This window comes from Erpetoichthys calabaricus, chromosome 7, assembly GCF_900747795.2.
Source record: "Erpetoichthys calabaricus chromosome 7, fErpCal1.3, whole genome shotgun sequence".
NCBI classification, from domain to species: Eukaryota; Metazoa; Chordata; class Cladistia; order Polypteriformes; family Polypteridae; genus Erpetoichthys; species Erpetoichthys calabaricus.
In genome coordinates, this window is record NC_041400.2 from 35,649,511 (window position 1) to 35,674,045 (window position 24,535).

Consider the following 24,535-nt stretch of genomic DNA (forward strand, 5'->3'; position numbering starts at 1 on the left):
ATTTAATATTGTTTTTTATCAGTATGCTGCTGCTGGAGTATGTGAATTTCCCCTTGGGATTAATAAAGTATCTATCTATCTATCTATCTATCTATCTATCTATCTATCTATCTATCTATCTATCTATCTATCTATCTATCTATCTATCTATCTATCTATCTATCATACACCAACGACGAAGTAGGGCCAATTAACCTAACCTTCATGTCTTTGGACTGTGGGTGGAAACCAGAGCACCTGGAGGAAACCCATGCAGACACGGGGAGAACATGCAAACTCCACTCAGGGAGGACCTGGGACGCAAACCCTGGTCTTGGAGGCACTGTGCAAAATAAATATCATAGCATCCAGTCCAGAACTGATGCCTGCCTTGCTCCCATTTTTGCTTGGATTGACTCCAGCATTTTACCTTGCTACAATACTTTTTTCTTATTCAGGACAAATAAAATACATCATTAAGAAAGGCAGACTGATAAACAGTATTCACTCTGAAAGAATCTACACACAAAACTGATTGTGAAGTTCAACTACATGGTCAGAAAATGATAGGATTTCAGAGCCTACAAGATAACATTTAGACTGTCAGAATTGGGAAATAATTTTGAGATAGCAAAAGCTGTTTTTGTTGTAAATAGCCCATTGTGCTAGAGATAAAGACTGTTTGAATACAGTGACTGTTGATCACCGACTATAGATAGGATTATGATCGCATGGACTTGTCACGCTTACTGTTCATTGCCAGGCTTGTGTTTTTACTTTTGGTCTCAGATTTGATAGGTTTGATGCCTTTGCACACATCTCCCTAATCGCGGTTTAATAACAGTAGGATGTTCATGTTAATTGGGTTGCTTACAAAACATTCAGTAATTGCCGTTACATGTGTAATTAGCGATTAATTTTTTCAAGTTTGTAGTTGCCACTTGGTCTTATCAAGTAAGGCCACGCAAACGATGCGATTCTTCAAGATTACAAAGCGATCCTCGCGCATGCGATGCGGGGGGCGAGGGGTGTGGCCGGGGGTGATAAGGGGCTGTCAAAAATCCTTAACGAGTAGATGAGACAGTCGCCACGACAAAAAAAAAAAGTAGTTGCGGTTTCAGTCGAGCTGTGAGTCACTTCATAGCAAAAGCAAGTAGTGTTGTGTCTTTTGGCTAATTTTCGATGGGTGCGAGTGAAACGTTTTAACGTTCGTTACAACCACGCCGCTCTTTAATTTGGATTTCTCGGTTGAGGGCGAACAAGGCGTACGCGGATCATGAATTACGGAGAGTCATTTGGGTAAGGGCTTTCAAATTACCCGTTTCTTGAAGGTCTCAAGCACGCGCTCGTTTATATATTGCCTTTCATTTTCCCCGTGAGCGTATGTGACACAGTTCACTGCGTATTTTAAGTTTAAATAGTTACTTCATTGTGGTGAGGTTAACGTTATTTTTTCTTTTTGTCTCAGGTGGGTTGTATCCATGGTCTTCGTACTTCAGAGCCTTCAGTTCGGATTTGGTACGTTAAGGTTTCATTTTTTAGGGTCCGTGGGTCGTTTAACTTTATCATTGTTAGCTGCTGTCGAATGTTTTTTTTTTTTTTTGTTAACCTTTGACTTAGATATGTATTTGTATTCCCAAATCAGACAAACGGTATTATAGATTCTATGCAAAGACAAGGTACTGTCGACTGCTAAAATCGTTTTTTCCCCTCCCTTTGGAAAAGTGGGCAAATTTTTGAGTTCGCAGATACCCTATGTGAACTTTTATATAGCGCCTTACACGTCGGGCACTGGCATAACGGTGATGTTTCAAGACGAAGGAAACCAGCCTTCTAATTTCAGTAACATTACACTTTCCTTAATTTGTATGTCCTCATTAAATAAAGCCCCATGTGGCAGTTGTGTAGTGCGGAATAATATCTGGCGCGTTCTTTCAGTCGTTACTTTGGGACCACCGCATACTCGCTCTGCACGAACGAACATCTTTTGGCATTTTGGTCTGCGAGTGTTTAACAAGGAAGGGTTAACTTTCATCCCGTGCTGGTTACCTTTAAATTTTACTTATTTGGACGATTTATATTATTCCAGCCTCAGAGTTGGGAGTGCACAGCCTTAATCGCTACATCACACTGCTTGCCTATTTCCTCATTTATATGTGAAGCTGCTGGGTTAGGCTTCTACCCCTCATTTATTAAATTGATGCATCAAGTAAATTAACCTGCTTTAGTTCTGTTATTTCTTCGGTTTGATAGTATTAGTGTGTTTCTCTGGTGTTTTCACCTGCTGCCTAATTTCCTGATGAATGTTGTTGAACCCCGGGCTGTGTGAAAAGTGATGATCTAGCTGTTTGTCCATGCTGCTTATTATTTGATCCAGCGGTAAATAATGCAGGCTCACCAAATGGATGAGCTTATTATGGTAACCTCCTCTTTAGGAAGACAAAACTGTAATAGCAAGGCTGCTTCTGCTTCACTGCAGTCTTTTTAGTAACTGGTTGTGTGGTATGATCAGGGGCTTGCAGTGAATAGGTGAGACAAAAGCATATTACCTGTACATTCAGTAACCATTTTTCATGGTTCTGCTCCCATTAAATCATGTTCCACTCCAAACGTGGTTCCTGTCAGATATGCATGTTCATCAAATGTGGGTGGTCTGTTTACTTTCACCTGGCCTGTCTCAAGTTATTTGGGGTGTTCCCTGCAGGGCATTAGGGTCTCTTCTAAGACTGGTGCTTATTTTGAATGTGATGTTGCTGATGGTAGGCACTCCACTCCTGGCATAGCTGTCTTGGAGAAGGCATGCTCAGAAAATGGGCAGAAATCTGATTTAATCAATATTAAATCAAATACTATAATCTGGTAGTTTGCACCTTTTGTACACTAATTTTTGTTGCATGATCTTGATTACCTTTTTAGACAATTTATTTCCAGTCCTTTCCATAATTTATCTGAAGTTTTATGTAATATGCATTCACAAATCTGGCTTTCTCTTCTGTGTGCCAGTATTGATGGCAATGCTATCACTGTAGATGAACAAATAACAGAAAACTGTTATTAAAAAGTAATATTCTGTAGCTACTTCACAGTAAGTGAACCTTGGGACAAGCTGTAAAAAGGAAATGTTCAGTTTTAATTGAACACATTTGATTTTATGATAACTAGATTTCCGGTGCTGCTGGTACTTCTTGAAAATCCATTTACTGGTCCTGCCTAATCTGATTTGTGCAATTTATAATACATTATACATATACTGTGACCCCAACTGGAAGAAGCAGTTTCTTCTTTCAAGAGATCATTTAATGTAACCGAAGTGATATTGCGGTCATTATGATTCAGCCACATGGAGATAATGAACTATATGCACAGTTGGTGGTAGTTTTCTAAAGTCTCAGCAGTTCAACTTATTTTACATGTAGCTTTCATATTTCAAATGCCTCTTGATAGAAGTCAAATGATTAATTTCTGTTGACAAAACAAATTTTAATTAGTGCACGGCTACTCATTTTTCTCTGGTGAATAGGGTTCCATCCAAAATTCAGACTTGTTTGGTCTAATCCCTTTGTGTGAAGTTTAAAATTACAATTGTATCTAATAATGTAAAATTACGCGTCTTGCACTGAAATATTTTAATGCTTGGATGGAATGGTTTTAAAATTTCAATGTGCTTGTTGCATTTATAATCTTTAGTGGTCCATCCTTTTCTGAAGATGCAGAATGGACGCTGACTACTAATAAGAGGGTGGCAGCTAAATTACATGGAGAAGGTTCAAGACTTCTGTGTGTGTATGTGAAATTTTTGGAACATATGATACCAGAGTGTCTCAGTTCTTTAAATGATGGTATGAAAGCTCCAGCTGTAACACCATAGCTATGTACTGAGGACCTAATGTGTGCTGGAGGATGTGGCGATTTGTAAGTAAATTTCCACTAGTGGTTTCCTTAAAGGAACTAACTTGGGGAAATATGATGGTGGGTACTTTCTTGAATTCACTTGCCCTCAATAAGTATGTCCATTTTCAAACTCCTTGTTACGTCGGAGTCCTAGGGTGTAAAGCAGTCCCCCTTCAAGGTACCCTAATGTGAGATTGGGCTAATTTTATATAACATGTATATCTTTTTTTGCAATTGGGAGGAAAACTTGAGTACCTGCGATTGAGTGCACACAAACATTGGTCAATTGGGATTCCAGCCCAGTCTCCTGAAACTGAAGTAGTGATGGTGGCCATTATATAAGTGAAGTGTGTTAATACTAGTGAAACATGTAGACCTATGGTCCTAAAATATAAAATGCTACAAACAGTAAAATCTCTGACAGATATTTATAAATGTACAAAACTGAGTCCTGAACATGTGTGTACAGTGTACCTGGAGATTACTAATGGAAGGGTTTATGGTAACAATACTTTAATTGCAGTAAACTTTATCGAATCCCGTAAATGCCAAAAAGGGACTCTGCTCTGTTGGGCCCTTCAGCAAGGCCCTTAACCTGCAATTGCTGAGTGCTTTGAGTAGTAAGAGAAGCGCTATATAAATGCAAATAATTATCTCCAACAGGTTGCTGCTATCTAATTTTTTTTTTTTCTTCTAGATTTTCAAAACCTTTCATAGCAGTCTTAAGCTTTTGATTAACACCAAGATTAAGGTTCTAGCCCCATTAGTCTGTGATTAATCTCATGACAGATGGGCAGGCATTAGCATTTTATTTATATAATATACATTTCTTTGATAGGTTCCAGATCTCAATGATAGCATAAATTGTGAAAGGAAGATTAAATTATATTCACAACTAAATTGTTTTCCACTGTTGTCTCTCAGGGTGTGAAGGGCAAGACTGTGAAGAGAGCAAAAAGTCAGAATCTTCTAGAAAACCTACGACTCACCACAGTGAATTTCTGAAACAATTTAATGAAATGAATACTCGGCTAGAAGAAAAGAAGCACCGAGACTATGGAGAGGTGTTGCCTTTCATTGGTCTTACTGGAAGTAAGTTTGTGGTGTGACTTGCTGTATTTAACTGCACTTTGTGGTATTCCATGGCATACCTTTTTTACTTTCTAAATGGTGTTTTACTTGTTAAAAGTAGGTGTTTTTTGCTTTTTAATTTATCTCCCTTGCTCCCTTAATTAAGCTGCAGATGAACTGTTATACAAAAGGTCACAAACTTGACCTGACCAAGCGCTGTGTTAAATGGGTGCTTTAGGTGCTCTTTATACAGCTGTTCTTCACTGTGATCATTTGCTTGTAATACAGATAAACAGAATTTGGCCCAAATAAGCAAACATTTGGTAAAGCATTTCCTTTTTTTTATTGCCTTTTAATTGAAAGCTTTGGTTGTCAAGAGGGAGAAGGGAAAAGTAAACAGAGTGAGTGTTTGTGGTTAAACATTAGCCTCTCTGACCTTGTTTGGAGTTTTTGTGTACACTTTGTAATGTCTTATCTGATATGCTATACAACTTTGTGGCTTTCTCTTTTTTTTTCTTTCAAAGGTTCCAGACTAAACAGAAACTGTTGTCAGAATGGGGGTACGTGTATTTTGGGGAGCTTTTGTGCATGTCCAAAGCATTTTATAGGCAGGAGCTGTGAATATGATGAACGGATCAGGTGAGACTTTGGCTTTTTCTGATGGAGTGCATCCATAAATGCATTCATTTTAAGATGGAGGCTTAATGAGGTTTTATTTAAATTTTCAGAAATTGTGGGGCCATTCCTCATGGTGAATGGGTGCAGAAGGGATGTTCATATTGTCGTTGTGGCTATGGAGTTCTCCATTGCTTTCCTCGAGTATTTCAAGAAAATTGTGGTATGTGTTTTTTTTAATAGTTTTAGGAATCAGCATTGAGTCGAACTTCAATCTAAATTATAATGATGCATGACACCCCCTTGTGAATTTTATTTACCGGGACAAATTTACATCCATTTTCTGGTTACACCTTGCCTGATGAAGGGGCCTCAGCTGCCTCAAAAGACTGCATTTGCAATCTATTTTAGTTAGCCAATAAAAGGTGTCATTTCACCCTATTTTTTCCTGTATCAATCTATGGCTAACACGGTACAACACTCTACTGCTATCCATTTTCTGAGTACAGCTTTTCTATTGAAGGGCTGCAGGGTCTAAAGCTTAGCCTGGTTAGATCAACACAAGGCAGCAACTGACCATTGCAGGTTCTGTGCAAACGTACAACTCCTAATTAAGATTTAGTGAAATTTTTGGAGTTGTGACGGAAACTTTAAAAGTACCGATAGACAATCTGTAGAAATGCTGCATTGACGGTGACTAAACTGAGAATGGAGCCCTGATCCCAAGCAAAGTGAGGCTCAAGTGCTAACCACTGTGCTGTCGCCTAAAATATGATCAGATTACAAAGTTAAAAGAAATATGAATGTCGCTGCATTTCAGAGAGACTGTTATGCTACAGGAGAAAATCTGTAAACCATTATTGGAGATTAAGTACTAATGAGTTGGCTTTGATGGACCATTAGTCCAGTTATGTCTGTCAGATGTATGAGGACCTAGAGTATTGTAGAACATGAGATTTGAGAGCATAATTTTGGAAAGGATTACTAAAATGGCAAGTGAGAAACCGATGTAAAAACATTCCCAGTTATTTGGAGGACACATTGGTTGACACTGCTCCTTCACAGCTGCTGGTTCCAACTCCACCCTGTCTAGGGTTTAAGGTTCTCTTTTTGTGGCCTTTCTCTCGCATCCTAAAGACACAAAGGTGTGGTATTTTGGTGACTCTAAATCTTGCTCTTTGGGAATATGGACTGTGATGGACTGTTTCTGGCCACATACCTGATGATGCCAGTACTCTCACTGTCTTGGAGCAGCTAATAATATCTCGTATTTGGAATGGGCAAGTCTAGGGAAAAATTCAAATCTAGATGGCAGACTGCTTTTAAGTACCTTTACTGATTCATGTTCATTTTTTTTAATTGGGTTTCTTATTTTACCTCAGTCTTAAAGAAAAAAAAAATTAACCATGAGAATGTCTTTTTTTACTTTGAATAACTGATGCATTTGAAGGTGCCTTTTTGTTCTAAGTTAGCTATATTTTGGAAGTTTCATAGCTTACACTTAATTACTAGTCCAGTAAACTGTGTTGCTGTTCCAAAGTCTCCTTTCTTCTGCCTTTTAGAGTAATTGCAATTTTATGTTCGGATTTAAAATTGTGTGAGAGCTTTATACATGAATTGTAATTATAACTGAAATAGCTAAAATCATCTGGGATGCACTTGACACCCCTTTCTTACAAATATCAATAAATTAAGTTCTTTAAGATGCTGCTTTGACCACCTTTTGGTCACAACCTTTATTTTTTTTTTTTCTTATTTAAGTTGACCAGTAAAACAAATGAATCTAAGGTGAAATATTTTGCTAATGTCTTTTAGGGAGTTGGGTTTTCTTTATTCTAATGTGCCTGTCTTTTTGAATATGAATGGCTGCCATTCGCACCTTCTTCAGTAGTCAAGGTACAGGAGCCTGCCAGCTGGCAAGACTCTTAATGGCCTCCCTTTTCAAGAAATATGGCAACCCTTGTGATGTTAAAATGTCCTTTTACCAATGACAAAGCAGCTGCCTTACCTATTTCCTTTCCTTTTGTTTCAGATGACACACAGGAGGAATACAAGTTTCATTCAAATGGCTGCCGGCTGCATCAGTCCTGGTCATACCTGGTGATTCTTGCATTGCTCACATTTGCTTTGCATTTGCTTTAAAGACGTTGGAGAGTTTGCGGAAATGTTACATTATCCCATTGACAAATCCCTAAAAAATCCCAGATGTTCCGAGGACACTGAAATGTACTATACGTGACATTTTTTTTTCATTATACCCAGCTGACATTTTACTCCTTTTTTGAGTATTTAAGAGAAATCTGTTCAGATTTTAATATTGTACATATTTAGCTGTATATATTCTGAACTGTTTGGATGCACAAATAAATGTTCTATTTTAAGTAAATTGGTTTTATTTTTAAATGCATATGGTTTCGTATTTTTTATTTCCCTTCTGTTTTACTTTTTATACTTTCAACATGAGACTAGCCAAGTGGTTAGTGCTGCTGATCCACCTGTAGACACTTGGGTCCATACACGGCTCACTTGGTACCCCTAATGTGACAGGCTGATGTGCGTATGGATGTGATGATTTAGTTTAGTATTCAGGACTCCACTTTTTTCTTGTGTCCACTGCCTCTTGGATTAGTAGTTCTGCATTGGAGTTAGTTGGTTTCAAAAATAGATGGGTGCTTTAAAAACAAAACGGCATCCATTTAGTACATTTATGAAGTCGCTGGAAGCAGAACCTTTCCTAGAGATCTTCAGCTGTATTATATTACATCGTAAGGCCCAGACAATGCTGTGTTTCTGTTTCTTTGGTTGAGAATCTTAAGTAGTAAATGCTTAGACTGTGTGGTGTGTTTTTTGTCCAGTTGTTCAATAACTGCTAATAAACTGTTCATTTGCACTTTCTCAGGTTGGCATGTTGCTGCCATCAGTTTTCACTTCTCTGCTTAGGACACTCCTAGAGAAGAAATTTTAATCGGTTTCATTACTGTCTAACCCATTAGGTTTTAATTTGTCTGTCTATTTGGGCTTCACTGTCTACACAGATCCAGAATGTTGATCTTTAATGATTACATGTAATTGTATGATTTTTTTTTTTCTGTAAGCTTCTACTACAGAATGTTGCAGATATGTTCTTTATTTTTGCACCCTGGTTGGTATGCTTGGGGTGGGGGTTGAGGTTACAGATAAACTTTTTGGAGTTATTTCCAGCTTGTCTCCCCTCACCATCACATTCCTTTTCAGTCTCTGTAGATTGAGTTCATGATAAAGCCTTGTGTGACCTCCATTTACTTTGGCCCATATGCTATTCCTTATCTGTTTCTTGGACCATAGGTGGTGGTTAATAGTTTATGACTCCAATCCCTGTGTAAATTCCCCTAAATGGGTTACAAGTGTCAAGCATGGCTGTATTTTCATTTTATTACAAGTTGTTTCCTAATCAAGATAATTTTTGAGTTTTTTTGTGGCTATTGTTTTTGCATGGACGAAGTAAAGTATTCCATTAGTGAATTTGCTTGAGCCTGGCCAGGACAGTGAAGACCAGACCCTATTTTGGCAGTATTAATAATTATAAATAAAATTTTATTATTTAGTGCCTTTCCCGTGCTCAAGGCACTTACAGAATATAACAACGGCAGGGTATACAGTATATATCATTGTACAAACCAGATAAAGTAAAGATTACGACAGTGAATTCAGAGGAAAAAAAAGCCTAACGGACAGCATAATTGATGGTCTAGCGCACACACATACAGGCTATATGAGCATCTTGACAGAGAAGTAAACTGAGAGAAGGGTAATACAGTCAAGTAGAGCTAAAAGCCTTCCTGAACAGATGAGTTTTGAGTTGTTTTTTAAAAGAATTCATGGAGTCAGCTGACCTGATTAATTTCGGTAGGTCATTCCAGAGTCTGGGCGCTATACAGCTGAAGGCCCTGTCACCCATGGAGTGTAGATTAGTGTGGGGTACAAGATTGCCAGAATCGGAGGACCTTAGTGGGCGGGCAGGCACATGGTGATGGAGAAGGTCACTGTTGTAGTTTGGCGTGAGGTTATGTAAGGCTTTGTAGGTTATTTGTAGGATTTTTATATTCGTTTCTATAAGATGCAGGGAGCCAGTGAAGACGGAGCAGGATGGGTGTGATGTGCTCGCTGCTGCTGGTTCGAGTAAGGACTCTTCCAGCTGAGTTTTGAATAAGCTGGAGCTGTGATACAAGATTAGAAGGGGCACCTGCCAGTAGGGAATTACAATAATTGATGTGGGATGTAATAAAAGCATGGACAAGTTTCTCAGCATGAGAGAAGGAGAGGAAGGAGCAAACATGAGATATGTTACAGAGGTGAAATTCCACTCACATAAATCACATTAAGAAACTAAGCGTGGGAGGAATCAAAAATGACGGCAAGATTCTTTACAGTAGAGGCAGGTCTGATGAGATCACTGCCAAGATGGACTGGGAAGGAGCTCATTTTATTAAGTATTGGGTTGCCAGTACATTGCAGGGCCACATGCAATTGTATATCCTCTCTGTGGGCCAATTTAGAGTTGACATTTTAACGCACACCATTTGTGCTATGGAAGGAAAGCTCAAGGAAAAATCCATAAGACTTTTTGGTCTATTTTGATCTAGTGAATTTTGTGTCCAACTACTGGGTTGGTGGGTGTGTGGTGTTTTTTTTTTTTTTAAATCTGCTGTTCTGTAGTAACTGCTTTGCCCCCCCATGGGACCACTTTTTTTGTCTTTTGAATGTTTTGTGAAGTGTGTTCAAAAAAATATAAATTTTTGTAGTGCAGATATCAAGTATTTGACTGTACACTATTATCCAGAAGTTTCACGTTTCAGCAGCTGCTTTTAATAATGCAATGCTTCGGCTCACCTGCAGTAGCTACTTTTCATGATGGTACTGCAGGAGAGCCATGCATTCAGCTTGCTCTTGAGGATCTGCATTAGTTACAGTGCCATAAAGAGGTACATAAGGGGATGCTGAACAAATGTCCAGTTCATAATCTTGTATGGTTTGAGTCCTAAATGTTGAAAAACCCACACATTTCGCAGTCTGATTGTATATGGGAGTTGCAATTCTGTGAAGACCTCGGTCAAGAAATTTAAAACGGTATTGGAGGAAATAGAATTTCAGCTTGAGTTGAGTTTCATTGCACTTCTACAGGACTGGTTGAGGTATGTAGCATAATGCAGTGGGGTTTAATTTCTACAATTTTTTGAAGTCCTGTAGAGGAGAGGTCGGATTGTTCTAAAATGACTACAAAATCCAATTTAGTTGACCAAGGAAAGCTAATTGATATGAAAGTTGAGAAGCTCTGTAATCCCTTGGGAGTTATTGTCCTAGGTGGGAAATTGAGCATTGTGTGTGGCTTCAGGATATTTTTAGTGTGCTATTTTCCCCTCCCATGGTACAGAAATATATTTGATCGCTTGGAACAGTTTAGTTGGTAGAGGATTTACCTCGCAAGCAATTTGACTGATTTTTAGCTAAATGTTGAATCCTGGACAAAATCAAACCCCTTGCAAATCTGATTTAGAATAACTGAATACAGAAAACAAATGGCTGTGATTTCTTACTGGGAAGAGTTCAATTTTCCGTCCTGGTTTTCTAAATTCTATCTGTATGCTTTATAAAAGTGAACAGCTCCAAAGTCTGTATTCTAGGCAAGAAAGCACCACAAAAAATGGTATTGGCTTGTGTTTGTCCGTTTGAAACTGAAGGATTTGCTGTTTAGGTGTACTCTAACATTCACACATTTTGAGAACTGTGTTTATGCACAACTTTTTGTTGTTTCTCCCTTATTTTAGCTCCTAAATATTCATTCAGTTTGTCAAGTGTAGTAAAATTTGATCCATCATTATGCATGGGCACTCGCTGCTTCAGGGCTGGCCTGCAGAGCTGGAACCGGTTAATCGATAAAGTGACAAGAGGACAGTCCCCAGATGCAGATCACTTGTGAGTTGAGTAAACAAACCTTCTTAACAGTATCTGTATCCTCTGAGATTTCCCTGTGCTGATTTGTGGGACTGTGACAGGCAAAACAAACCAAGGTGTCAACACTGAAGACTTTCCTTTTTGATTTAAATAGATGCAGTTAAAGTCCCTGGGCAAGCAGAGAGTCAGCAGATGTGACATTTCCTGATGCGTCTCTGCTTCCCTGCAGTGATCTGTGATGGCCTCCCAAAGCACTTCCCTGGGAGGCCAACTGCCTGTTTAGTTAAAATGCATTGTATCAAACGGGACAGCAGATATTGCTGTCGCTTGCACTCGTGCATCTGTTGGTTTTGTTTGACGAATGAGAAATTGGGAATCTGTGGTCAAAAGGTCTGTCAAAATATTACCAGGTTCTTTTCAAAGGAGGTTTTGCAGTCACGCTGCTGTGTTTGTAGGGATTCCTTTGTCTTAGGGATACTCCACTTTTCAATGTCAGTGTGCTGTAATTCTCACTTCAACCTGTGCTTGTCCATCTTTCCAGATGCAATAATACACTATATTAATTTTTTTCTTCCTCAGACTTAATTATTGTTGAAGAGCAATGTATTAATTGGCATGTGAATATTCAAGGTGCTACACAGGTAGTGAACCTAGTATACATGACTTAATTTGAATAAGTAACTTAAACTGTATTTGGATGGAGTGGCACAGTAAGACCAGGGTTCATATCCCAAGTGTTCCCTGCATGGAGTTTGCCTGTTCTCCGTGTCTGTATGGGTTCCCTATAGGTGCTCCAGTTTCCTCCAACAGCCCAAAGGCATGCACGTTAGGTGAACAGACATTGCTAAAGTGACCCATGTGTGTATTTGCCCTGCAATGGACTGGTGCCCTACACAGGTGGTGTTCTTTCCTTGTGCCCTATAATTGCTGGGATAGGCTCCAGCTACCCTGCAGTTTTACCCTGGATAAGCAAGTCGTCATGAAGGATGGATTTATTTGAATGGAGAGTGGCACAGCATTAATGTCTACTGATTCCAGAGTATTAATTATGTATCCCTTTCTGGTCAATGTCTATGTATAGTTTGTGTTTTCCCATTGCTTGCACTTCAGTTTAATCCTATATTAAAAAGACAGGACAGATGTGTTGCTCACCATAACATGCCTTGGTGTGCTTTAGCAACTCCCATTATAAAATAGCACCCTGTCAAATTGGTGAATGTATTTAGATTTGGGTGGTACAGTGATTAGCACTGCTGTTTCACAGGTCCCAAAATCTGAATTCAAAATCTAGGCTAACATTTGTCGTTGTGGAGTTTGCACATTCCCATCACACAAATGTGCAGCTAAAGTCGACTGGAGACTGTAAATTGTTGTGCTGTCCATGAGTGTGCCCTGTAATGGACTGGCACCCTGCCTTGAGCTTGCCGCTGTGTTGCTAATTATGTTTCCTAGATTAGTTTTAACTACATATTTAAAATGGAAGTTGTTAACATAATAGTTTTGATTTTAAGAAATAGCAATTTAATTGGATAGGGCTGGGTAGTACTGCCAGAGTATGACCTGCAATAAGCTTGTCTCATCTTGGGTTGGATTCTGCCAGCGTATACTCCACTTTTTCACAAATGTTTTTGGAGTAAGCAGTTTGGGAAAATTGTGAGAGATAAATATATTTAATTTGGTTGGCAGAGCAACTAGTGTTGCATCTTAATAACTCTTGGGACCTAGGTGTGATTTGTAGTTTGGGACTCCTGTTTCTGTCTTTTTCCTGTAGACATGCAGGTTAAGTTGACGAGGGACTGATATGAATGAGTGTGATATTAATTTTTAATGTGTAAGGAAATGGAATGGCGCTGAATCCAAGGATAGGTTCTGAGTTGTATTAACAGATTCCGGGACATCAGCTTCTAACATTATAATGGAAGAGGGGGGGTTCAGATGACATACAGATGAAGGAGTGCGATGGGGACCAACTGTGCTTTACAATGGAGTGGCATCACATCCAAAGGTCACCACTGTGTTGTAAAGCTGCTGTGATAGGCTTCAGGTCCTAATGAACGAAAGTTTAAAAGGGAGAGAAACACAGTTTCTATATTTAGAATAACTTGATTACTCTGCAGTTACTATAAATAGGTACATTAGAATGTAATGTTTCAGCAGTTTAATATGTACATTAGATCATTTATTTTGTCAAAAGGCTTTGTGATACTGTCAATTATATAAGACCTTTTACATAATAAGGCAGGGGTTTCGAAATCCAGGCCTGGAGGGCTGCAGTGGCTGCAGGTTTTCATTCTAACCCTTTTCCTAATCAGTGATCAGTTTTCACTGCTAATTAACTCCTTTTCCCTTCATTTTAATAGCCTTGTTTTTAAGGATTCAGTCCTCTGAATGTATTCCTTTCTTCATTAAATGACAGCCAAACAGAAATGAGATGTGAAACGAGCCGACAGATGACCAGCTAAGCTGGGATTTCAAACTCCAGTCACTTTCTTAATGAGAAGCCGATTCTTGCTGTTAATTAAACTCGTTATTTAATTCCATGGCTTGTTGCTGCTCTCATTCTGCCATAGCAGACATTTCCAAACCTGTTGATTTTTCTGTTTTTTCTAAGAACACCAATGTCAAAATGGTGACCTAAGAGATCAACCTTACTGAGACCTTCACCTTTCTTTATTTTCAGATACTGTGTGATGGGCACAGGGGAGCTGGTCATGTGGCACCTCGTTTTGTGTCTCATTATTGTTTAGCTGCTAATTAAGGAAAAAGATGCGACTAAGGGGCCTGAGACAAGTTAATTAATACTAAGGCAAAAGAAGTTAATTAGCAGAAAAAAACAGGTCACTAATGAACAAGAAAATTAAGATGAAATCCTGCAGCCACTGCGGCCCTCCAGGACTGGAGTTCGACACCTGTGTACTAAGGTCTTAATATATGTCTAGCTGGGGAAGAATGAAAGAAGAGAAAAGGGAAGGATTTTATATATACACACAGTATAAGCAGAAAGATATGGAGGAATCTGATCCACTGTGGTAACCCTTAAAGGGAGCAGCCGAAAGAAGATAAAGAAGATATATATACTGGAAACCAGGGGTGCTCCAACTGCCCCAACCCCGGCACAACAGGCACAGACCATACTGTAGCACAACACAAGACTTTATTATTTCAGTGGGAAATGCTTTCCAATCGTTTCCCACCTGCAACGCACAATCCACAGTCCCATGTACACAGTACTTCATCTTTCTTCTCTGTCTCCTTCTGCCTTCACTCCTCCTGGCAAGCTTCTTCTCTCTTCCTCCCGACTCTGGCTTGACTGTGAGGCAGCTGACTCCATTTTAAGCCACACCCGGGAGCACTCCAGGTGGCTCGTTAGGGAGGTCTGGAATTGCTCCCAGGTGTGGCTGAAGTCCAAAGTAGGGCTCTGCAACATCCACAGGTACCACAGTGGCAGCATCCACGGAACCCAACAGGGCTGTGCCGACAAATAGTAATTCCAATGCAGCCCTGTGGGAATCTGAGGTGCCGTTGCAATCCAGGGGTGCTGCCAAGTAGCAGTTCAAGGAAGATATTCCCTGTCCTTCCGGGTAAAGATGCCGGCTGGCCCTCACAATATATACCTGTATACACACACACTCTGGAAAGCCAGAGGGTGCTGTCGACTGATGTCTTTTCTTTTCTTCTCTCTGCAGACATGAAGACTGATGACCATTACATCAGTGACATTACTTCATGTGTTCGCCTCCCTGAATCTGCCTCTTCCTGCCAGGAGCCAATAATACTAGAAGTGAGCAGCAGTCCGTTTTGGAGACTCGCATTGATATGACATTTTCTTTTCTTTCTGATGCATTGATATCCGCATTTTATTTATAATATATGGGGTTCGGCTTCGGGTGCCCCAAAGATTTATCCTCTATTGTTTCCTTTTGTTACTCTATATATAGATATAGATACAGATATAGATATATACTATATTGTGAGGTGCTGGACTGATTTAAAGAAGCCTGTCAAGGTACAAGGCAAATAAAATAACTATTTGAATCAATGACTGTGGTGCTTCAGTCAAGTCTGGGTGTTGGAGGCTTTAATATGCCCCTTGATGGCCACTTATGTATAATCTGTTAACAGTTTAAACAAACCCTGACCTTGTAATTCACCCTGGATAAGCAGGCCAGTCAAATATAAAATAATAATAATGTTACACTATACTTGCTGATGCAACTCTGAGAGGCCTGTTGTGTGCTAATAGATTTTGTTTAATAAACCAGTGTTAAGGACACTGAAAGTGTTTTCATCAACTTATCTTTGTATTGTTGTGGAAGATTTCAGAACTGACTAAATTAATATAATTGTTAGCAATAATTCTTCAATTTGGTGGTTACCTTTATCTACAGTGACTTAAAAAAACAAATTATATAAAAAAATACATTTAAGTGATTGCAAAGTACAAAGTTAACAAGTAACAGAGAACACAACTTAAAAGACTGTAAGATTATAATAGCAGGATGAAACTGATTTGTTTTAGGATTGAGGTTTACTCTTGAGAAACTGGAACCGACAAAAACTGGAGTTACCCTTTGCTCTATTACAATTAGACCTGGCATCCAATAATAATTGATAGGGGTGATCAAGCAACACTTAAAGAGTTAATCCCTCTAATCCCTCAGACAGATTTACAAAGTGGCTTCTGTGCAAAGCCACCATTCCTATTGTAACGTGCCTTGTACAGCTCTTTAAAACAGTGCCCCCTATAAAGGGCAACATAAAATCCGATAGACTCTTTAACTGAATGGTGCACAAAATTGCAACTACTTTATTTACAGCATGAAGTGAAATATTAGATTTCCCTAATATAGCATTTTGAGATAGCTTTTACTGTAAAAGACACTTCTTTAAATAAGGAGAGCGTTATAATGCATAAAAAGCAACCAGTACTTCAGATATCCTACTTTAGGCCAACACTAAGAACACTTTATTTAAAAATGCTGTCCATGTCCTGTCTTTTTTTTTTAAAAGACAGATTATTGACTGATTAATTAAAGCTGCCACTTACCATGCATATTTGGTCTTAGAAAAGCCTTACTGTGAAAGGAACTATATATTTCACAGATGCACAAAACAGCAAACACTTTTGCTTTTCATAAGGATGTGAAAAAAATTCTGATTGTAAAAGGCCCAATATAATGCATGAATTATTGATGCAATAATTAACAACTAGTTTACATCTTGAGAAATAGAACAGGTAATGTATTGCACATTGAGGGACTTGCAGACTTATGATTTGACTACTATTCAAAATATCAGCTATCTAGTACACTAACATCTCAATTGGAATGTGCTTTAAGAAAGGCACTATATAACACCTATGAGTGACTGACAACTCTTCAGCCCAGTTGCTTTTCTTAAAATGTTTTGTATTTCTTTAAATAAAGATACTACTGTTGAGAGGGATAAAGAAACAGAACCTTTCCCAGAGTCTAAAACACAAAATAAATTAACTTGTCTTCTTGTCAGGAGAAGTGAGCCTATACAAATGCCTTGTACTCATCCAACTGCAAAGGCAGAGATGTTGTCTCCAGCTCCCTGCTGAGCGAGACCTGAATAGAATAATTAGAGCAACACCGGACACTGCTGGCAAAGCCAAGACTTGTGTGAGTTCCCTCAAAGCCTCAAAGTAAGACTTTCCCAAGGATTATCTGGACTTAATCTGGTGATTTATGCGGATCCTTGTTGTACTTTTATCTCACAACAGGATCCTCTCAATAAACAGCTTCTTGAAACTGAGTAAAGCAGCTCAAACTTTAAAACTAATGTGACATGACTTACGTCTTTGCCATACAAACATGGCTGAAGACTTTAAACTGAAACTGCAGGTCAGCAGGTTCTAAAAACTATACACTCTGATTGTACGTTAATATGAGCACTATGCACATAATTCAATAAAAATTCGACTGCACTACTTGCAGTTTCAATTTGCCATAACTTAATTAACCTGAAGCTGGCTGATAGTCTGCCTTTTCACACTCAGTCTAATTTATTTTGCATTCACAAGCTTTTTTATCTCCTTTTTAAATACTAATAATCAGTCTATCAGGATAGGGAAGTTGGAAGGTGGTACTGGTGCCTTCTCATTGGTTTTCCTTGACAATATTTTTTTTATTAAAAGATACCAAGGCCAAATGTAATGTCTGCTCTCTACCTTATAATCATTCTTGTATCTATGTACGGCTCACAGATGACACTTTAGATTTCACACATGTATATTCCCAGCCAGCATATAACAGTGCAGAGAGTAATGATAACACATATAAGAAACTCCAAGTTAAACACTTTAACTCAAAATAAGAATAGAGATTTTAAGAATGATGAGAATGTGCATGTCTGTAGCAGTATTCCTGCATTTATTTTCACACTACATTTTCTCCACCTCTATCTTTTGGGAAACTTTACATATTTTTGGCATTTATTTATTATCACCAGTTTTTACACATGGACAAGCATAGGTCAGAAGTTCCTATGTTCAGTCCTGAACCACCACCGTGCTACAGGCTTTCATTCCAACTAGTTTCACTAGTTAGAGGCTCATTCTTATGTCTCATCAATCTAATTGTTTAGCTGGCCTATCTTCTTTTCTTATCCTGCATTCCTAAAAGTGCTCTAGTATGTTATTTGCATTTATAAGAAACTAGCAAAATACCCGCGCTTCGCAGCGGAGAAGTAGTGTGTTAAAGAGGTTATGAAAAAAAAAAGGAAACATTTTAAAAATAACGTAACATGATTGTCAATGTAATTGTGTTGTCATTGTTATGAGTGTCGCTGTGTTTTATATATATAAAATACACACACACACATATAAACATATATATACATATACATATACACATATATATACATATCTACATATATATATATATATATATATATATATATATATATATATATATATATACATATACACATCCACATATCAACATATATATATACACATATATACACACACACACGCTTTATGGGTGATGATTGTTTTACTCTTTTTATCTTTATTTTATTTTATTGTAGAATCAACTCGTATCTGCGCACAGCAGGGCAGCCGTGGGTGGATGCGTATGGTGTATTCACTCCATGTTATCGTGCATTGCGCTGTCAGTGGTATTTTGATAAAAGAATTTGAACAACATATAAGAAGCGTATAAATTATTAAACAGTAAAACATTAACATTTAAGAAGTAAAGTTACATTAAGTACTACTGCAGTGCCTTCGGGTATACCTCATTTTTTGTTTGCCCATTACATGGTTAAATGTATACATTTTTTGGTGCACCTACCCGAGAACACGCGACATATAACCGAGCGTGGGAGAAGCATGGATTTTAAACACGCGTTCAGTTCATCTGCTGGTCTCCCTCGTGGAATAACTGGTAATGTTTGACTAAAATCTACAGCGAGTAAAACGACATTACGTCCTATTTTTTTTTTTTACGATCTCTGAGATCTTGCTTTTTTCGGTTCAAGGCTTCATAAGCTCTTTTATGTTGTATGGTGTACTTATCCCAAACCATCATCTTTGAATGTTGCAAGACTTTCGCCTTGTATGTAGATCGGGGTAATTACATTCATTGCATTCCTAGTCTGAATCACAATCTGATTGTATGGGTGGTTACCTGGCACTGTAGGGTTGCCACCCGTCCTTTAAAATACGGAATCGTGCCGCGTTTGAGAATGAAATTGCGCGTCCCGTTTTGAATCAATACTGGACGGATTTATCCCGTATTTTTTTTATCATTTTTTTTTTAAAGCAGCGTCTCATGCAAATCATCCCACACGCATTTTATGAAGATGCCTCCTTTCCTACTTTTGATTGGGTAATACTTGATGTCATCGTTAGTTTGATTGGTGTTTTTAACTGTCCAGTGAGGAGGGCGTGTCTTTTAAGTACAGTCTGCAAAGTGTTGGCACTGAGATGTGGCGTCAGCGCCATAGTTGAAGCCCCTAACGTTGCGGTCAGCAAGTCGGCTAACATCCGCCATGTGCCGTCTTTCAGTTGCGAGAAGCAGATCATAGAATGGTTGAAACTGTTGCCCCTAACGTTGCGCCACGGCGTGTGGTTCGTTTATACCTCGTGTCTTCTCATTAAACTTTTATCTCGCGAATATGTTATTGCAATCCGCAGCGGGAGCGTTTCTATAAACTTAATTGAAACTTACGTTTTACACCGTGCTTTGTTTCCCTTATGAACATGCTTGTATGCTTAACTCGCTCCGTTCTCAATTGTTTAATTAATTTTTTGCTCTTCGCTGTTTGCGGCTGTTCCTCCATTTCCCCCTACTTCGTTCTTTTATCTCGCGAATATGTTATTGCAATCCTTAACGGGAGCGTTTCAATAAACTGATTGAAAATAGTTTTGCATTTACCTTTTTAGTAAAAGGCGAGCTTTTAAGCCTGAGAAATCACCCCGTAAATGCACACGTTTAATTGGACATGTGTTAATATGTATGGTTACACAGTATTAAAAGACAGTGAACAACGTCAGTTACCTTTCTTCCCGCGTTTGATAAAAGGTGAGCTTTTAAGCCTGAGAAATCACCCCGTAAATGCACACGTTTAATTGCACATGTGTTAATATGTATGCTTACACAGTATTAAAAGACAGTCAAAAATTAACGTCATTTACCTTCGTTCCCGCGTGTGACTCGTGCTGTAAATGTCTTCCTTGTTTTTAGTTCACGTGATTACGTAGGAGGCGTGATGACGCGATACGTGACTCCGCCTCCTCCATTACAGTGTATGGACAAAAAATATGTTTCCAGTTATGACCATTACGCTTTGAATTTCGAAATGAAACCTGCCTAACTTTTGTAAGTAAGCTGTAAGGAATGAGCCTGCCAAATTTCAGCCTTCCACCTGCACGGGAAGTTGGAGAATTAGTGATGAGTGAGTCAGTCAGTGAGTGAGTGAGTCAGTCAGTGAGGGCTTTGCCTTTTATTATTATAGATTCAAAAATGTGTTTTCTTTTTTCATAAACACATAACTTTCTTTTACCATATTTATTTCAATTCACTCTATTTCTGTGGAGTCTGCACCTTTAATTAAATTAAATTAATGACTCAGGCGCCGCAGAGAGTGGCAGCCTTTTCAGCAGCTCCGTGTACGACTTTATTTTTCTACCTTTTATTTTTCTCTTTTTTTATTATTTTTTATTGATCACTCCTATCACTTTCTTTTATGTGGATTCGTTCCCTGGACACTTTTACTTTTACAATGTAAACAATCCCTCTCCCACTTTGACAGAGGAAGTGGTGCTGTAAGAATTATGTTTCTGGACTTCTCTAGCGCCTTCAACACCATCCAACCTCTGCTCCTTAGGGACAAGCTGACAGACATGGGAGTAGATTCATACCTAGTGGCATGGATCGTGGACTATCTTACAAACAGACCTCATTATGTGCATCTCGGGAACTGCAGGTCTGACATTGTGGTCAGCAACACAGGAGTGCCGCAGGGGACTGTACTTTCTCCGGTCCTGTTCAGCCTATATACATCGGACTTCCAATACAACTCTGAGTCCTGCCACGTGCAAAAGTTCACTGATGACACTGCTATCGTGGGCTGCATCAGGAGTGGGCAGGAGGAGGAGTATAGGAACATCATCAAGGACTTTGTTAAATGGTGCGACTCAAACCACCTACACCTGAACACCAGCAAAACCAAGGAGCTGGTGGTGGATTTTAGGAGGCCCAAGCCCCTCCTGGACCCGTGATTATCAGAGGTGACTGTGTGCAGAGGGTACAGACCTATAAATACCTGGGAGTGCAGCTGGATGATAAATTGGACTGGATTGCCAATACTGATTCTCTGTTCAAGAGGGGACAGACCTGACTATACTTTCTTAGAAGACTGGCATCCTTCAACATCTGCAATAAGATGCTGCAGATGTTCTATCAGAAGGTTGTGGCGAGTGCCCTCTTCTATGCAGCGTTGTGCTGGGGAGGCAGCATAAAGAAGAAGGACATCTAACCTTGGACAAACCGGTGAGGAAGGCAGGCTCTATTGCAGGCATGGAGCTGGACAGTTTGACATCCATGGCAGAGCGACGGGTGCTCAGCAGGCTCCTATCAATTATGGAGAATCCACTGCATCCATTAAACAGTGTCATCTCCAGACAGAGGAGCAGCTTCAGTGACAGACTGCTGTCACTGTCCTGCTCCACTGACAGACTGAGGAGATCGTTCCTCCCCCAAACTATGCGACTCTTCAATTCCACCCGGAGGGGTAAACGTTCACATTATTCAAACTTATTGTCTGTTTTTACTTACATTTTTATTACTCTTTAATTTAATATTGTTTTTTTTTTTGTATCACTATGCCACTGCTGGAGTGTGTGAATTTCCTCTTGGGATTAATAAAGTATCTATCTATCTATCTATCTATCTATCTATCTATCTATCTATCTATCTATCTATCTATCTATCTATCTATCTATCTATCTATCTATCTATCTATCTATCTATCTATCTATCTATCTATCTATCTATCTATCGTGAGGGATGGCCGGCCTGTCATCCCGGCCAACACCCCAAGGCAGCCAGATGGAGCTCTCCCTGCAACATAGAGGTTCCCCGAATTCCAGCAGGGCCTCATAGACCTTGTAGTTTTTACAACCAGCCCTGCTGGATACCATGGGGACCTCCAGGAGATGCTGTAGGGAGGCTCAGGGAATTCTACATGCCCTATAACCTGGAAGTACGTCATAGGCAAGGCGACAAGGGAAATGACGTGCTTCCGGGATGAAGAAGAGGATGTTTATCTGACCCAGAAGTGATAGGAGATCACATAGACTGAAATACTTCCGGGTCAGGGAATATAAAAGGACTATGGGAAATCCCAGAAGATGAGCTGAGCTGGGTGGAAGGGTGGCAACGCGTCTGGGAGTGGAGGATTGTGATTATTGATTATTTGATTATTGATTTATTAAGTATTGTAGAGAAGAGGGTGCTTTGTGCACATTATTATTATAATAAATTCAATTATTGGACTTTTACCTGGTGTCTGACGAGTGGTCTGAGGGTTCAAGGGGTCATGGGGACCCTTAAAACTGTCACACTATCTATCTATCTATCTATCTATCTATCTATCTATCTATCTATCTATCTATCTATCTATCTATCTATCTATCTATCTATCTATCTATCTATCTATCTATCTATCTATCTATCTATCTATCTATCTATCTAAATTGTATTTGAATACTAACAATTAGTGATGAGCAGTGCAGGCATGGTGCCAGTGACACTGAATGTAATAGAAGAGCCACTGTTTCAACTGTAAATTTATTTTTGTGCTAGTTAGTAATAAATGACTTGAGTGGTCCTCAAGTTCAATCCTGTGGACCACTTTAGCTGCAATTGTTCATCCCGATCACCTTCTGCATTTAACTAAAGTCCCACCTTTATTAAACAAGCTGTTATTTTCTAGTTTCCGCCTTTTTTGGGCCAATCTAGAAATAACAAAAATGGATTTGCTATATTTTTAGGGTACTGTAGCAAGCGTGTGTGTCACATGAATTATTGTTCATTTATATGCTTTTTAAAATTTTGCTCTTTTCTATGTAACTGCTCTGTCCTGGGTATGACGTTAATCTGCATCCAGCCCTGCATGTAGGCCCTCCAACCTTGCATGGAAAAATACCTGGGGGTTGGTGGCAGAATTGGCACTCCAGCCACCATAAAACCCTTCACACTGGTTCCATTCCATCTGAACTTGTGTGGTGCTGAGGGTCACTCTTTGCATGGCTGCACTCTGGTCCTAATCTGGGATCCTGAATTGGTTTGTCATGTGGTGGGTGCGGCAATGCACTGTATCAGTGTGTGCTCCTAACCTCTCTCTCTCTATGTTTTGTACATTTACTCCTTTTGTTATTAATTGGCTCACAAGGGAGTTTTATACCATACAGTAGTAGCTGCTTCCCTTTAGTTTTCAGTGCCATTTGCACCTGTGTCTGTACTGTTCATCATTAATCATCAGGATTTATATAAAATTAAGCAAGTAAACACTCAAAAATGATTCAGAGTAATGGGGAGGAGGAGGTGTGTATCCCAAAAGCATGGACAAAAGGTAGGACTAAATACATCCAGACACATTCACACTGGGACCACTTTAGAGTCCATCTTTGGAGATTTGGGTGGAAAACTGCATGTTCTATAACTGAGAGCAGATCTGAAGCAGGATAGTAGATCCATGAGACAGGAGCTACCTGTTATTGTCAAGCAACGGTCAAATAATTTAAAGCACTGGAAAGTGGCATACTTGCCTTATTGACACTGAATAACAGCTAATGGCTTTTGAGTGATGCAGTTTTTCCTGAAATCACAATTGTGACATTTTCTGTTAAGTCAGAAAGGAATATCACATGCACAGAGCAGATGGATGCATGGATCACTTAACCTGGCTGCATGGTCCACTGTGTAATTTATTGAAAACAATTGTGAGTGATGCTGCAATTATATACTTTTTGCTTTATTATTATTGTATTTATTTGCTGATCCACTAGGCCATGTGCCTTAGTAGTGTCAGCTTTGCACCATTGACCATAAGGTTATTGATTCATCCCGTCAAAAGACTGACTGAGTGAGCAACTCATTCGAACCCACCTGTACTCCTCTTGTAGACATATGGAAACAATTGGCTTTACCTCTGAAGTTCAATGGGATGGTGGAAATTTTCATTTTGAAAATTTGCTCTCTATAGCAAAATAAGTTGTGTTCATTTCACATGGACATATCAGACATTGAACTGTTGTTTGAATAATTATAATTTTGACACATTTCCTAATATGATTTTGCTGAAGCATATTAAGCAGTAGTGATTGTATCTGTTACACCACATCTCTAGAATCTTGGATTCAGATTCCAGCTCTGTCTTACTCTTTGTACATAGAGTTTGCATGTGGATTTTCCCATGAAGTCCAGTTTTCCCCCATCTTAAAAAACATAAATATTAGGTTAATTGGTGACTCTAAATCGGCACAGTTTGAGTGAGTGTAGGTGTGAAAATATAC

General features: G+C 39.0%; 1 protein-coding gene across 1 annotated transcript; it reads left to right on the forward strand.

Annotated features, from left to right (window-relative positions):
* Nucleotides 1-1,032: 1,032 nt before the first annotated feature.
* tdgf1 (teratocarcinoma-derived growth factor 1) lies at nucleotides 1,033-7,937 on the forward strand. Its single transcript, XM_028805971.2, has 6 exons — nucleotides 1,033-1,278; nucleotides 1,448-1,497; nucleotides 4,795-4,962; nucleotides 5,466-5,580; nucleotides 5,670-5,779; nucleotides 7,589-7,937. Exons 1-6 carry the CDS (start codon nucleotides 1,256-1,258, stop codon nucleotides 7,696-7,698), a joined length of 576 nt encoding a protein of 191 aa, XP_028661804.2. The 5' UTR covers nucleotides 1,033-1,255; the 3' UTR covers nucleotides 7,699-7,937.
* Nucleotides 7,938-24,535: the final 16,598 nt, after the last annotated feature.